Below are 16,556 nucleotides of genomic sequence, written 5' to 3' on the forward strand. Positions count from 1 at the left end.
CAGAAAACATGGACATGAAATGTCTACTTGTGACCTAGACCATAAATCCCTAACCTTTTTGGCACCAGGGACCAGTTTCATGGAAGACAATTTGGGAGGCGGGAGAGGGGAAGGGTTTCAGGATGATTCAAGCGCATTACATTTATTGTGCAGTCCAATCTCTCTGGTAATGATAATCTGTATTTGCAGCTGCTCCCCAGCACTAGCATCACCACCTCAGCTCCACCTCAGATCATCAGGCATTAGATTCTCTAAGGAGCACGCAACCTAGATCTCTTGCATGCACAGTTTGCAGTAAGAGTTCAGGCTCCTATGAGACTCTAATGCCACTGCTGATCTGACAGGAGGTGGAGCTTAGGCAGTGATGTGAGCGATGGGAGCAGCTGTAAATATAGATGAAGCTTCACTCGCTTGCCTGCTGCTCACCTCCTGCTGTGCATCCTGGTTCCTAACAGGCCATGGACCAGTACTAGTCCACCACCCAGGGTTTAGGAACCACAGACCTTGACTTTAAGAGAATTAAAAAAAAATTAACAAGAGGAAATAAGTACTGACATGAGGCATTTAGAGAGGAGAGATACATATCTTTTGGATGAGTTTCATCATTGGTTAGAAGATTAGATGATCTCTAAGGTTTCTTCCAGCTCTGAAATCCTTTAATTCAATGACTTTACAGAATATTCTATGTTCTTTTATGGCCACATAGTGGCAGATTAAAGTTTTATGTGTTCTTGGCTGAATCAGCTAGATTACCTTGAACTCCTTCTAGGGGAGGCTCTCTAGGTTTATAACTGCTACTGACAAAACAGTTTAAGGTTGAGGATACAAAGAGGAATAAGGAAAGTATTGCCTTTTGAGGAGTATAGAGCACTGTCCTAGTACTCATATTCATTATCTTTCCTCTATGGTTAAACCCCAAATATTCATGTTCAGCCAGCTATTTAGAGAACCAGAAACTTCAGTTTTGTGGAGAGTTTGGCATAGATTATATGAAGGCAGGCATATCTCATGTGCACATTATAGTTACAGAGTGAGCCTAGACTTTACCCTGCGTAAGAAATCTTTCTATTTTCATAATTTCACTCTGTTTTACCCTTTGACCCACTAGAATTTTTATTCTCAATATTCTTAGTTCATAGAAAATAGGTTTTAATCATTTCTCTAGGCACAACCCTTGGGGTTACTCGTTAGCTTTCCAATACCTTGGTTAGTCTTTTGAGGGCTAATGTTTGGAGGATATTATTAATACTTTTTCCAAATTGGTAAACTTATTTAACTTCACAAAGCATATTTTAAAAGCTTCTCTTAAATAATTTCTTCATCTTGATTCCTCCTTTCTTGCTTTTTGGTTTTACCTCTGACAATTCTTCCGGCTGTGGTACCATCAACCTCTCTCCCCATGTTGCTTTGTTCCTTCTACCTTCCCCTCGGCTATGTTACTAGATTTTTAAATTATCCATTTTATGCTCTGCTTTTTAATTTAACTTTTAGCTCTGAGACCTTAAACAAATCAGTGTGTTACAGCTCATTTCCTTCCTCTGTTAAATAAATGATTTCTAAATTCCAGCAATTAGTTATAGCAACCCTTTAACTATTATATACCCAATACAGAGCTAGGTATTCTGTGGAAAATGTAGTTGAAGATTGATAGGAATCCTCATATGCTTGACTGACTATTATGTGAAAGAAAGGGCAAAATTATTCCTTGTAGTTCTGGTAAACAAGACCAAGTTTGTTTTGGGAGGTGAATTCAATAGAGAGACATAATCTCAGTCTAAGGAAGAGCTTTTGGAAAAAAATAGGTTATTGAAATATTTGGTTTTCCCCTCACTGGCTCTTTTCTGATGTTTTTCTCCTCCCTTAGCAGCTGTAGTTTCCTGAACTCTGTCCTTGATTCTTTAAGACTGGGGTTTTTCTATTAAGGTTTATTCTTGTATGGCACTGACAGGTTTTGCCCTCAGATGAAAAGCTGTCAAAATGGGAAACTCAGTGCAATTTTTTTCCAAATATCAATTCCTAGCATTTTCCTGCTTTTGGTTGCTCTCCAATATTTTCAGATATCTTTTTTCTATATTTTCCTTAGTTTATAGCTATTACTTGTGGGAGGGCGGTTCTCATAGGAGCTACTTGGCCATAGTGAAATGGGAAAACCCTAAGATTCCTTACTTGTTACTAGGTCAGCTGGTTTTTCTTGCTTCCATGAGTTCAATAAAAATATTATTAAATGGTTGTAAAGGGCAAATTAGAGCAAAAGATCAAATGCCTATTAATTATAATTCTTTTAAAGAAAAATGACTTTATCTTCTGCATTTTCAGCATGACAAGAGTTCTACAGAGGAAGAAATGGAAGTAGAAAAGATGAAATATAAACTCCAGGAGAAGGAGGAACTAATTAACAATTTACAAGGCCAGCTTACCCAGGCACAGGCAGAGCAAGCTGCACAGGTAGGGGTATAATTTACTTCATAATCATTAGGTTAACTAATCACTAAAGCCCAGTGGATTATTATATGACAAATACATTCTTTTAGATGCCCAGTGGGTATTTATCTATGTATCAGTCTCCTTCTTTCCTTCCTTCTTTTCTTCTTTCCTTCTGTCCTTCCTTTTTCCTGTCTAGTAATTTTATTAGCATATGCATTGGTGTTTGTAATTTTTGGTTGATATTTGTAGATACCCCAGTATGCTCTTTCAATATATGATTTCACGTATTTTTATTTCAGAAGAGTTTTCTTGAATTATGTGGTTTGTAGTATTTGATCTGTTCCTCTGTTTTGGTTTTCTTCTTTGGGGACTTCTATTATCCATATGTTTGATCTTTGATTATCTTCAATATTTATCACTTTCTCTCAGTTCCTTTTTATCTCTTTTTCATTAGAAAAAAATTTTTTTAAGTCTCTTTTTTGGTTTTATTTCACTTAAGGTATTCTATTTGTGTTTACTTTTGTTTTCCTTCTTATTTTGTCTTCTGAAAATATTTCTTTTATAGCAAATTTTTCATGAATTCTGTCATTTTATTTCTGAGTTTTTCTAATTCTGATTTATGTTTTTCTCTGATGTCACATAATTTTAAAAATATTTAAAAATTCTTTTTGAAATAGATTGCAACTTTTATTTATTTTTTAGTATCCCTTTGATATGCTTTTATTATATGTAAGCATATTATTCAGCTTCTTAGTCTTTTTTTTTTAATTTATAAAGAAAAGGAATTTATCTCTTACAGTTATGAAGGCTGAGAAGTCCAAGGTCAAGGGGCTGCATCTGGTGAGGGTCTTCTTGTTGGTGGGGGCTCTCTGCAGTGTTCCAAAGTGGTTCAGGGCATCACAGGGTGAGACGGCTGACTGTGGTAATGTGCTGGTTCAGGTCTCTCTTCCTCTTCTTGTAAAGCTACCAGTTCCCCTCCTATGATGCCCATTAACTCATTAATCCATTAATCCATGAATGTATTAATCCATTCCTAGGAACAGAAACGTATGATCCAGTCACCTCTTAAAGCCCCCTCCCTCACAACACTGCCACATTGGGGATTAAGTTTGAATATGAATTTTGGAGGGGACATTCAAACCATAGCATTCCACCCTTGGCCTTCAAAAACTCATGTCCTTCTCACATATAAATACATTCATTCTATCCTCATAGCCCCAGAATATTAATTCATTCTAGCACCAACTGAAAAGTACAAAGTCTTATCTGTAAGCTTGTGAAATCAAAACAGGTAATCTACTTCCAAGATACAGTGGTGGGATAAGCATAGGGTACACATTCCCATTCCAAAGGGAGAAATAGGGAAAATGAAAGGCGTAACAGGCCCCAAGCAAATCTGAAACCCAAGAGAGCAGACGTTGGATCTTAAGACTTCAAAATAATCTCCTTTGACTTCATGTCCAGCATCCTCTGCACACTGGTGTGGGATTTGGGTCACCAAGGTCTTGGGAAATCCTGCCCTTATGGCTTTGCTGGGCCCGGTCCACCCAGCTCTCCCAGGCTGGCCTTGCACACTGGTAGTTCTGAAGTTCTGGGATCTTGGTGGCAGTCCTGCTACCATAGTTCCACTAGACATTACCCTAGTGAGGACTCTTGGCAGTGGCTTTGCTCCAACAGCTCCACTCCCACAGCTCTGCTAGGCATTGCCCTGATGGGAACTCTCTGTGGCAGTTCTAATCCCACACTTCCGCTCAGCATTGCTCTTGTTGGGGCTCTCTATGGGGTTCTGCCCCTGAGACAAATCTTTGTCTGGGCCTCTGGGCTTTCAATGATATCATTTGATATCTGGGTGGAGGCTGCAAAGACTGCAGGATTAGGACCATGTGGACTCTGCTAAGATTTATAACTTGTGCCTTCTGGGGCTGCTGCATGAGCTGCATCTGGGGCCACTTGAGCCATTGCTGCATCAGCCAGGGGCTGGGATGTGGAGAGCAGCATCCTGAGGTGGTGCAGGGAAGTGGTGCCCTGGGTCTATTCCAAGAAACCATCCTGTCCTCCTCGGCCTCTGGGCCTTGCGATGGGAGGGGCAGCCTAGAAGATTTCTGAAATACCTCTGAGGTCTTTTTTTGTTGTCTTGACTATTAGCACCTGGCTCTCTTTTAGCCATGCTAATCTCTTTAGCAAATGGTGACTTGTGCACCCTTGGATTCCTCTACTAAAAATGCTCTTTCATTCTCTACCACGTGGCCCAGCTGTAAATTTTCCAAATTTTTCCAGTTTCCCTTTCCTCCAGCACTTCGCTGCAAGCAGTTGGAAGTAATCATAAAGCAGCCTGAGCACTTTGCTGCTTAGAAATTTCTTCTACCAGATACTCTCATCACTCTCGAGTTAGGCCTTCCACAATGTCTGCAAACATGGACACAGTTAAGCCCAATTCACTTCCAGCTTGTAACAAGGATGGCCTTTACTCTAGTTTCCAATACCTTGTTCTTCAGTTCCATTGGAAACCTCATCAGAATGGCCTTTACTGTCAATATTTCTGTCAGCCTTCTGGTCACAACCACTTAACCAGTCTCTAGGGAGTGCCACACTTTACCTAGTCTTCTTGTCTTCTGAGCCCTCACCAGAATCTAGGATTTTTCTAGTCTGGTCCTCTAAATTCTTCCAACCTCTATCCGTTACCCAATTCCAGAGCCACTTCCACATTTTCAGATATCATTATCAGCAACAACCCACCTCTCAGTGCCAGTTTTCTGTATTAGTGCGTTTTCTGTTGCTTATAACAGAATACCTGAAACTGGGTAATTTATAAAGAAGAGTTTATTTCTTACAGTTATGGAGGCTAAGTCCAAGGTTGAGGGACCACATCTGGTGAGGGTCTTCTTGCTGGTGGGGACTTTGCAGCATCCTGAGGTGGTATAGGACATCACATGGTGAGAGGGCTGAGGGTGTTAACACGCTGTTTTGTTTTTTTAATAGTAACTTTATATGAGATTTAACCTTGATTCTTTTCTTTTCCTTATTTTTGTGTGAAATTCATTTTCCTAAACTTTTAGAAGGAAACTTGGTTCAGGAAAGCTTTTCTTAACAGACTTCCTTCTTCTGTTGTTTTTGTGTTGTGTTTAAAGGTATGGGAGCTGGATTTCTGACATGTTTGACTTCCCCCTGCCCTTCACTTTGGTCTATACCAGTACTGTCCAATAGTAATAGGTTTACTTATAATAACCAAAGACAAGAAACAACTTACATGTCCATCGACATGGGAATATTTAAACAAACTGTGGCATGTCCCCGCAATGGAATACTACTTAGATGGAAAAAGGAATGAACTATATATCAGTAGTATGCCTTCATTTTAAATTTCAAAATGTATCCATACTTATTTTTGAACTGGAAAAATAATTCAATTAAAATAATAAAGGCTTATATTTGAATTTAATTACCAATTATAACTAATATTGGTATCAACTGTTATTCATGCCATCTGCATTAAATATTCAAATAAACACATTACTGTTTACATAGGAATATAGGAAAAATCATTTGAACAGAATCAACCCATTGATACCAACTTCACATACACTTGTTACTTGCACAACACCTGAACAGTATCTTATGTGATGTGGCAGATAAAGTGAAATATAATCATTTCAAAACAAAGTTGTATTTAATGGAAAAATAATTTATATTTTTTTAAATTTAAATTAATTAAAATTAAATCATATTAAAAATTAAACATTTCTTTTGTACTAGGCGCATTTCAAGCCTTCTATAGCCACATGTGGCTAGTTGATACTGAATTTTACAGCATGTATGTAGCCCTTCTCTTTCTTCTATCTCTTTTATTGCTATCCTGCTTAATTTTGATTTCATTCCTAGCAGTTTCTTCTTAGCACAGATCCATGTCTTACAAGGGAGCCCTGATCAGTCAATTTTGAGTATTCAGAGGGGCTGGCTGCTCTAGCTCCTTTAGTTCTTCTTAATGTGGATCCCTTGCATTTACCCAGCATTAGAGAATGAGAAAGCTCTGCAGCTGTTCTAAAATTGGCCAACTCTGCATTCCAATAAATACATTGGCTGTTTGGGAGTTTTCCTGTTCTCAGCACCATCAGATGTCATTCTGTTGCTGCCTTCTTTTTCTTATGCCTTTTGGTGGTTTGTCCCTACTTGCTTATATTTTAGGGTTTATAGGACCATCTTCCCAATTTTATGGTAAATGTCCATGTTATTTTGGTTTTACTATCTGGTTGTGCTGTCTTTATGTGAGGATTCACAGAAGCTGAAAAATTGCTACTGCTGCTTCTGTCTTCCTTTGACCAATAAATTTTTTATTGATAATTACTTTTTGACAACCACAGTGCATGTAATTTGCTTTTGCATTAAGTAGAAATTAGAAGGAAATATGATAGGTATTTAGGGGAAACAAGAAGTGGAGGTCAAAGAATTAAGAATACTAATTCTTTTGCTTAAATAAACATTTTTCTCTTCTGTATCCTCAGTTTAATAAGAATTCTACAGAGATGGAAGAATTTGCAATGACGAGGCAACAGCTCCAGGAGAAGGAGGAACTTATTAGAACTTTGCAAGCCCAGCTCAGCCAGACACAGGCAGAGCAAGCTGCACAGGTAGGGGTGGAGAATACCTCATAAAATTTGGATAAAGAACCATGAAGTCCAGTGGGTTATTACACAGTTATTAATTCAGTAAGTCACTTTTTAAAATCTTGGTAGATAAGAAAGTAGCTAGAGCATTAGAGTAGAAATTAGAACAGTGTATGGTAGAAGAAATTAGAAGATACATGGTAGGTAAGTGTGTCATTAGGGAAAACCAGAAAACCTCAAAAAGTGTTATTTATCTTATTGCTATTGCCTAATTGATGGCTGTTTCTTAGTTCTACAGGTCCATAAACGATTGACCACCTCCCTACTTATTTTTCCTTTGCCAGTGTTTTTGAATCATGAAAGATTTTTTTCCCTGTAGTACCTTGGCCCATAGCTAATCTTATCCATCAGGTGTTTACTTTATTGATAACTTATAGTATTAGTGGTGCCTTCTGTCTATGGATGGCCTTCTGCTGTGTTTACTGTTAAAATTGTATATCCTGAAGTCCTTAATGGTACCTATTAGCTTTTATTATGTCCCCTCTCTGCACAAGCACTATATACAATGTGGGATGGAGAAATAGAAAACATGATTTTTACCAATGAGTTGCTTAAAATATGAAAATCCAGGATATATAAATATGTTAACAGATCCATCATAATGCAAGCCATTCTGAATAAGTGCCAAAGCAAACAGCAATATAAGCAAAGTATTTTAAGAGGTAAAAGAGGTTACTGTGAGTGTGATAGTCAAGGAAGGTTACATGGAAAATTTGGGATTACATGCAAAACCATGATGGATAGATAATATTCTGGACAAGCTGGGGAAAAGTATGTCAGTCATGCAGCATGTGCAACGTCTCAGAGAAGAAAAAGAATATGGAACATTTGCTGAAAGAATGTTCAAGGTTTTATTGTTTGGCTAATGAAAGACTCCAATGCATATACACTTTGAAACACAGATTCTAAATTCATAGGAAGGTCACAATTCAGATAATCAAAAATTTGAGAATTTTTTTCTTCCAACCAAGAAGGAGGGTCAAGGTCAATTCAAGATGTCGCAAACTGAGAAATCAGCAATAGTTGAAGGACCAATGCAAAATAGGCGAGCTAAGAGCTGGACAGCATGCTCAACCATTTATCTTAAGCAAATAAATAAACAGACACACACACACACACAACTTAAAAACAGTGTAACATCTGTTTGGGGAGGTGGTGTGGGTTTAAAAGCACACCAAGTTCTTTGGTAGAATCAATGCTTTGAAAATAAGACTAGAAAGATAGATTTGTATTTCCAGTTTTAGAGAATCTTGAATAAAAGATACATTAGTTTGAATTATCACTTATAGGACATGAGATGTTCATTGAAAGTTTTTGAGCATGAGTGTCATATTGAAAGATGTGTCCAGGGTTTAACAGAAATCTTACTTTGCTTTGCATGTTTATTATACTAATCTTTTTAGAACTGTTAAAAAATACACTTTTGTATATTTCAAACATTTCTAGTAACCGTGAATATATAATTTTTTTTTTTTTTTTTTGAGACAGGGTCTCGGTCTATTTCCTGGGCTAGAGTGTAGTGGAATTGTCATAGTTCACTACAACCTCAAACTCTTGGGCTCAAGTGATCCTCTTGCCTCAGCCTCCCAAGTAGCTGGAACTACAGGCATACATTACCATGCCTGGCTAATTTTTCTATTTTTTTGTAGAGACAGGGTCTTACTGGGTTGCTTGGGCTGGTCTCAAATTCCTGGCCTCAACCCACCCTCCCACCTTGGCCTCCCAAAGTGCTAGAGTTACAGGCATAAGCCACCACCCTTGCCAGAAAATAATTTTTAATCAAAATTTATGTTCCAATTGACTTCTGAATTTGAAAATAGGCTTTCTCTCACATTTGGAAGTTACTGTCAGGCCTGTCTCTCTTCCAGCATTCTCATTCTTGACATTCAAAATTTCATTTGAAAAAAGTGACTGTCTATCAATTCTCAGTGTCTATCTTTGGAGAATAGTCTATGAGTTTTGTTTGTACAATATTTGGGGAGTGTAACTTGTATAGTTTCTCTGGTATGTGTCTTCAGTTGAGTTCCATGCAGCAGGTGGTCCGAGAGAAAGATGCCCGCTTTGAAACACAAGTTCGTCTTCATGAAGATGAGCTGCTTCAGTTAGTAACCCAGGCAGATGTGGAGACAGAGATGCAACAGGTGTGTTGCTAAAACTCAGTAGAATGACCACCATTTTTGCTTAATTTGATTAAATCATCACAGCCACTTCTCTACCCTCACCCACTGCTCTTCAATTGGTGTTAGTGTGCTCATTTTTGGCTTCTTTTTGGTGTCTTTGTCTTCTGTTGCATATTAATTATTTATTTTTTCTTACCCTTACCTTGCCTTGTACTCCTCTAATCAGGTGGTTGGTACTCAAAAGCTGAGTTTAGTTGGTGAATGTACATGGTAGTCAGAAATAGGTTTTTCTTCAATTTGCTGATTGTAGATACCTTTGTGCATTAAAAAACATAATCTAAAGCTTCAAATCAATGAAGTCAGTTTTAAGTTTTCAAAAAATTAGAGGTGAAAAGGAGTGATTTTACAGCCATGAAATCTTTTATTAAGTCAGTAAGTCTTTTTTAAAAACACTTTATTGAGTAGATTTTAAAAATTGGCTTCCTTGTATTTGAGTTCATCATCTACTAACTTAAAGTATTTGTTTTTACTTAGCACATAGTGCAGTGTGGTACTGAAAGGCACTTCTGTGGTACTTTATGTTTGATCTATTCAATTGTTTTCGAGTAAAAACTTCTTGTAAGTTCTAAGCAATCCTTCAGAATGCATCACTAAATAAAATTTCAAAATGCAACACATTATTAAGTAGAATATTAATTGTATGGATTTATGTATTCAACAAGTGTTTTTCAAGTGCCTGCCCTGTGCATGAAACTAGGAGAAGAGAAATGGTTCTTGCCTGCAGAGAATGTTCTGTTTGGTAGGTGAGATATGCACATACCTATGTTACTTAGGTACAGAACATTAACTATATAATTTTGAAAGTGGATGTGTATCATTTTTTTCTAATTTTTAAAAAGGTTCCCTAATTCAGGGACTTGCTTGTGTCTGAGTTTGGTTGTTGTCAGTGCTCTGGAGAAGACATTTTGGAAATTCTTTGTTGCTGCTGGATGGGGAGCATGGCATGCTGGTGTCCCATTCTTTATTCTGTCATCTTCAACATCCAGGAATTTAAGTATATAAAGCTACATGACATTTTGAAAGGTAAACAATTAATAGTGCTCATTTGTTAGAATATTATGTCTAAAATATTTTCTTCTCAGAAATTGAGGGTGCTGCAGAGGAAGCTTGAAGAACATGAAGAAGCCTTGCTGGGCCGTACTCAGGTTGTTGACTTGCTGCAACAGGAGCTGACTGCTGCTGAGCAGAGAAACCAGGTGTTGCCTTCTGATCTTTACTGCCTGCCTTGAGAGTATTCATTTCCACTGTAATTTGCCAGGCAGTGGGGATAAAAGCCTAATTTAAGCCTTCAGAGAGTTGATGCCATTTATTCATTCTTTCAACAAAATACCCTGAGCTTAAGTGGTAGTGATACAGTACAGCAATGAGCAAAGCAAATACAGTTCCTTCCTTCATGGAGCTTATATTGCACATCTTTATTATTGCTTTTTTCATTGTCATTTTAGGCCTAGTTTCTCTAGAATGTCATTGAGGTTGAGCATCCCTAATCTGAAAATCCAAAATCCAGAATGCTCCACAATCTGAAACTTTTTGAGTGCCAACATGACGCCACAAGTGGAAAATTTCACACATAATAAGTACTTAACACACACTTTGTTTCATGTACAAAATTATTTAAAATATTGTATAAAATTACCTTCAGGCTATGTATATATGTGCATATGAAACATAAATGAATTTTGTGTTTAGACTTGGGTCCCATCCCCAAGATATCTCATTATGTATATGCAAATATTCCAAAATCCAAAACACTTCTGGTTCCAAGCATTTAGAATAAGAGATACTCAGTCTGTATTTTCCTTTAGTGAGGTTTTTTTTCATCATTTTACCCCTTCCACTTTATTCCTCCAGTATGTTACTTCTTCCTTGGCCCGTCTCCTTTCCCTGTCCTGTATGGACCCATGCTTGATGATTTGGACGACTCTTTTACCAGCCCTGGTATCCCTGTCCTATCACATACAAGGAGCCAAATCCTAATGCAGAATTGATGCTGTTAGTCCACATTCTCTGCTTGTTCATCTGGGTGCTGCATGCTGCTAGAAAAAGTCAGCCATCTCCTCTCTTAACTTTCAATTCTCCTTCTTGAGAAAAGCTTTCCTTCTAGAAAAGAAATGTTCCCATTTCTTCCATCCTGACAAAACCTATACACTGACTCTACAGCCCCTCTCTGGCTGTCATCAGATAGTCAGGCTCAAATCCCAGTTGTACTACTTACTAGATAGTTACCACATGGATAGTAACATCTATGTGACTTTTGACAAATCGTGTATTAGTTAGTAGTACTATGAATCTTCACAACAACCCTATGCAATGGATACAACGCTATCCAATATATCCATTTCACATATAAAAAAACTCAGAGAACTCATACATACCCAGGTTGATTTAGTAGGCTTCAGATTTTTCATCAGTAAAATTGGGGTAATAGTATCATGGGCATGTCATAAAGATCCACATGAAATAGTATGTTAAAGTACTTAGTAGAGTGCTTGGCACATAGTAACACAGTATGATAGCTAAAATTACTCTGACTCTACTGAAATCTGAAATCATTCTATACAGTCATGAAATACTTCTGAATTGTCAAATCTAATGGGGATTTTATAATTCTTTTATTGGACCTTTCTGCTATATTTGTTAGTGTTGATCACTCATTCCTTGTTGCTTTCCATTCCCTTGAGTATTAGAACATTGCATGCTCTTGATTCTCTTCCTCCATATCTGGGGCTTTTCTTCCTGCCCATTAAACAATGTTGCCCAACGTACCAGTCTCAGCCCAGTATTATTCTCATTGATACTTTCTTCTCTAGTCCTGTGTTATGGTAAATATGAGACTCTATTCCCACAGCCACTAATGTCTCCCAATTATTCATCTCCCCCGTGCATTTGGTTTATATCCAGTTCCTGTTGATATATGGGTAGTCCACAAATACCCCAAATTCAGCAAAATCAAAATTCTTCCCTCTTTAAAACCTTTTAGTTTTACTGTATTTTCTCTCTGTTATTGAACTATTTGCTCAAAAGAATAAAACTTATTAGGCTTTCTTGTTTCCTCCATATTCTTTAACCCCTACGATTAATTATCAAGTTCTGCTGATTTTACCTCTTAAGTAATTCTGGAATCTGTCCTCTCCTCTTCATCAATACTGTCAGTACCCTGGTTCTGGTCAGGAACATCTTTGCATAGAGAGCGCTTCCTGACAGGTTTTTCTCTGCCTCTGTTCTCCTTCCTAACCCCATATATCCTCTATCTGGCAATTAGAGGGATATATCCAAAAAAAGGATCTGACCAAGGCACCTCATTAGTTAAAACAGCAAATTTCAAGTCCTCTAACAATATGGTATATTTTTCCAGCTTCATCTCCTGCCTTTTCCTGCTAGAGTTTTACCCACTAACAACACCAAACTACATAGATAACCATGGTTTTTTTTTATTCTATCACTTTTCTTGGCCTGTTTATCTGCCTAAAGTACTCTTTTTAATACTTATTTACCTGGCTGATTCCTCCTTACTTAAATCTTAGATTAGTTGGCTCTTCTTTTAGGAAGGCTACCCTAACCCATCTTTCTTCTCTGCTCCTGTTAATACCTGTATCTCTCTCATGGCCTCAATTATTCTGTATGATACATATCTGTTTCGGTGTGCCTGAACTCTGAGTTCCTTAAGGGTGACTGTATTCATTCGTTCACTCAGTATTTATTGAGAGCCACGCTATGCCATTATACTATGCTATGTGCTGGAGATGGAAAAGGGTAAAACAGACATCGTCCTTTCCCTTATGGAACTTATTTTCTAGTAGGCCAGAGAAATTAAAAGATAATTACACAAATAAATAAATATGAGTACAAACTGTCAAAAGTATCAGGAATCAAAAATGTAGGATCTTAAGTAATTATAATTTTCATCCCAAGTGCCTAGCTCCATCCTTCAGCTAGAAGAAGCACTTCCCTATGCTTATTGAAATGAAAGAATATATTTAGGCCTCATGAGGTTTTATGTTTTTTCTTAGATTCTCTCTCAGCAGTTACAGCAGGTGGAAGCTGAACATAATACTTTAAGGAACACTGTGGAAACAGAAAGACAGGAGTCCAAGATTCAGATGGAAAAGATGGAACTTGAAGTGGCAGAGAAAAAATTGTCCTTCCATAACCTGCAGGAAGAAATGCAGCATCTTTTGGAAAAGTTTGAACAAGCAGGCCAAGCCCAGGCTGAACTGGAGTCTCGGTACAGTGCTTTGGAGCAAAAGCACAAAGCAGAAATAGAAGAGAAGACCTCTCACATTTTAAGTCTGCAAAAGACTGAACAAGAGCTGCAATCTGCCTGTGATACTCTGAAGGATCAAAATTCAAAGCTTCTCCAAGATAAGAATGAACAGGCAGTTCAGTCAGCCCAGGCCATTCAACAGCTTGAAGGTCAGTATTTGATTGCTTTTGAAGTCCGCACCTCAGTGGTTTTGTATTTCATATTTGCAGGGATCTGTTAACGAAATTATTTGTTCAATCCAACTTAATTAATATTATAAAAGGACTAAGAAAGATGTTTCCTCTGAACTCCATGTTGCGTTTTTCCTGCCTCTAAGGTTATAATCTGTCTTAATATTATAATTGTCATTACAGTACTAAAAACATGTTAGTGATGTTCCAGATATTAAATAGAATGCTATGTGAAACATGAATGTGATCTGAAAGGTTCAAAAACTGAAATGACTAGGATTTAAATTAGTTTGTGGAAAACTCAGGTAGGGAGACTGAGTTAGATGGAGTTATTCTTAAATCTAAAGATGGCTCTCAATGCTTTTGTTATAGGTGAAAATTTCTTTTTGAAGAAAATATCATTAAGAAGCTACAAGAAAAACTTAACTTTTTAAAAATGTTATTATATAATATGTGCCTCTAAAAAAAATTGAACATTTTAGAAGTTTATAAATTAAAAAGTGAAACTTTCTCAACGTTAATCCATCTCACCAGTCCTCTTCCCCAAATTATAAACTCTTCTAATAGATTGGCATATACCTAAAGGAAATATTTTAGAAATAATTAAGGTGAGAATTTTATGGAAAAACTGAACATTAGCCAGACAGCCTTGGGAGGAATTACTCGGGAACAGGGTGTTACATGAGGATACTGTCCTCTTAGCTGAACCATGTTCACGTTTAAAACCATATTGTGGACTCTTTGTCGGACCTATAACACCTAAGTGGAAATTAAAGAAAATAAAATAAAAACCACTGAAACCATTTTCAAGGGGGAAGAGAAAAACAAATTTTCTTTTTAAAAATGCCTAGGCCTTTTTTTTATTTTAGCTTTGAAGGAAGTAGCTTACTGATGTGTACTTGGGCCGTTGACAGCATTTAAATAGTTAAAAAATAAGTTTTGTCATTGGCATCATAATTTTAATTAAGGTAACTAAACTAGTAAACAGCCTACAGTGTATCCTTAGAAGATAATAACTCACTAAGTTTCAGACTTGAAGCAGATATCACATTTGTTTGTTTTCTTTTCCTTAGATCAACTCCAGCAAAAATCCAAAGAAATTAGCCAATTTCTAAATAAACCAACCTTGCAAAAACACGAAACAGCATCTCAGACTTCTTTCTCAGATGAGGGCACCCAGGTAATTAAATGTGGACTTCCTATGAATATGAACTGTTTGTTTTTGCTGTGTCTACACTTCGGTGCTCTATTGAGGGTTTATTCCAGAAAGCTTATTCCAGTAAGTCTTCTAAGTTTTCCGCCTGATAAAATGCTTTTTTGAGGACAATTCTGTTTGAAAGGAATCATGAAGGGATTAATGCAGTGTCTCCACAATGGATAATAGAAAAATGATAGATAACAAGCACCACAATCTCAAAAGCCTGTCTCATTCTAAGGTCTTAAGAATTTGTATTTGAGGTGAATCACTACTTATGCATTTATAATCAGTTTTCCCAGTTCAGAAGCTAATTTTAAACTTAGATTTGATCAGGTTTAGTGTGCACAAGTCAGTCTAAGTCTACTGTAGAAAACACATTGCTCCCATTAATTAATTAATAGTAAAAAATTTAATTGCCAAATGGCTGCTGATTGGCTAATATATTCCCTCTTCCTACAAAAATCTCTGTAGAAAACTAGATTACAGTCACTAGAAGGCTGCTTATTGAGCATGAATAGCAGAACAAGGGGAGTTAGTTTGGTGATATTAATTGACTAATGTCAAGCTGGGATAACTGGATTCATCCATCTCTCTTATAATCCTAAGATTATACCATTCCAAACTGACAAGATGTATTGGCCAGCAGGATTCCGTGGTCCCTGGGCAGAACTGTGCAGTGATAAAAATTTTTGCTTCTTAGTTTCTAGCATCTAGGCTTTCCAATCTCTTCTATTCTCCCATTGTCAACTTTTTCCTCCAATGTTTTGTTAAGATATTTTGCAGTCATTCAAATAAATTGAAAAAGGTTTATAGTGAACATCTGTATACCCACCATCTAGATTCTATCATTAATGCTTTTCTGTATTTGTTTTATAAAATACCTATCCATTTATTCATTCCTCTGTCCATTCATCATTTCCTCTTAATTTTTTTATATACTTCACAGTAAATTGTGGACATTTCTCTCTAAATATGTCAGCATACATATCATTGACTAGGTTTCAATATTTGTTTATAGTTCTTTTGCTTTTGAGGTAAGATTTACAAACCATTAAATGCACAAATCTTAAGTATACCTTTCATTGAGCTTTGTCAAATGTATACACCTGTGTTACCCAAACCCCTATTACAATATATCACATTACCATTACCCCACAAAGTATCCTCGGATGCTTTTACAGTCAACTTACCTCTCTCTACCAGAGGCAACTTCTGTTTTTTCACCAGAGATTAATTTTGCCTGTTTTATGACATCGTATAAATGTAATCTTGCTTCTTTGACTCAGCATGTTTTGAGATTCATCCATATTGTTGCATATATTATAATTTATTATTTTGTATTTCTGAGGAGTATTCCATTTTATGAATGTACTGCATTTCCCTTTTGCATGATTGTCCTACATTTTCCTATGGATGGACACCTGGGCTTTTTCATGCTTTGGTTATTATGAATTAAGCTACTGTGAACAGTCTCATATAAGTATTTATGTGGACATATGTTTTCATTTATCTTCAGTAAATATACTTGTTGAGGAATTGCTGGGCCATAGAGTGTATATGTATTTATTTTTATGAGGACCTGTCAGATCTTTTTCCAAATTGGTTATACCATTTTATCCTCCCACCTAAAATATAAGAGTTCCAGTTGCTTCATATCTT

General features: G+C 36.8%; 1 protein-coding gene across 4 annotated transcripts in view; it reads left to right on the top strand.

Moving 5' to 3' along the window:
* GOLGB1 (golgin B1) overlaps nt 1-16,556 on the top strand; it is a 68,851-nt gene that overhangs the window by 15,230 nt on the left and 37,065 nt on the right. For 2 of the 4 annotated variants that reach the window (XM_045540171.1, XM_045540174.1), the window contains exons 5-10: nt 2,317-2,445; nt 6,924-7,049; nt 9,104-9,226; nt 10,348-10,461; nt 13,276-13,678; nt 14,773-14,879. In XM_045540171.1, the coding sequence (XP_045396127.1) occupies nt 2,317-2,445; nt 6,924-7,049; nt 9,104-9,226; nt 10,348-10,461; nt 13,276-13,678; nt 14,773-14,879 (1,002 nt within the window). The remainder of the gene's footprint in view (nt 1-2,316; nt 2,446-6,923; nt 7,050-9,103; nt 9,227-10,347; nt 10,462-13,275; nt 13,679-14,772; nt 14,880-16,556) is intronic. The other 2 variants (XM_045540172.1, XM_045540173.1) reach the window with 2 other exon arrangements.

Source organism: Lemur catta, chromosome 1 (genome assembly GCF_020740605.2).
Source record: "Lemur catta isolate mLemCat1 chromosome 1, mLemCat1.pri, whole genome shotgun sequence".
Classification (NCBI taxonomy): Eukaryota; Metazoa; Chordata; class Mammalia; order Primates; family Lemuridae; genus Lemur; species Lemur catta.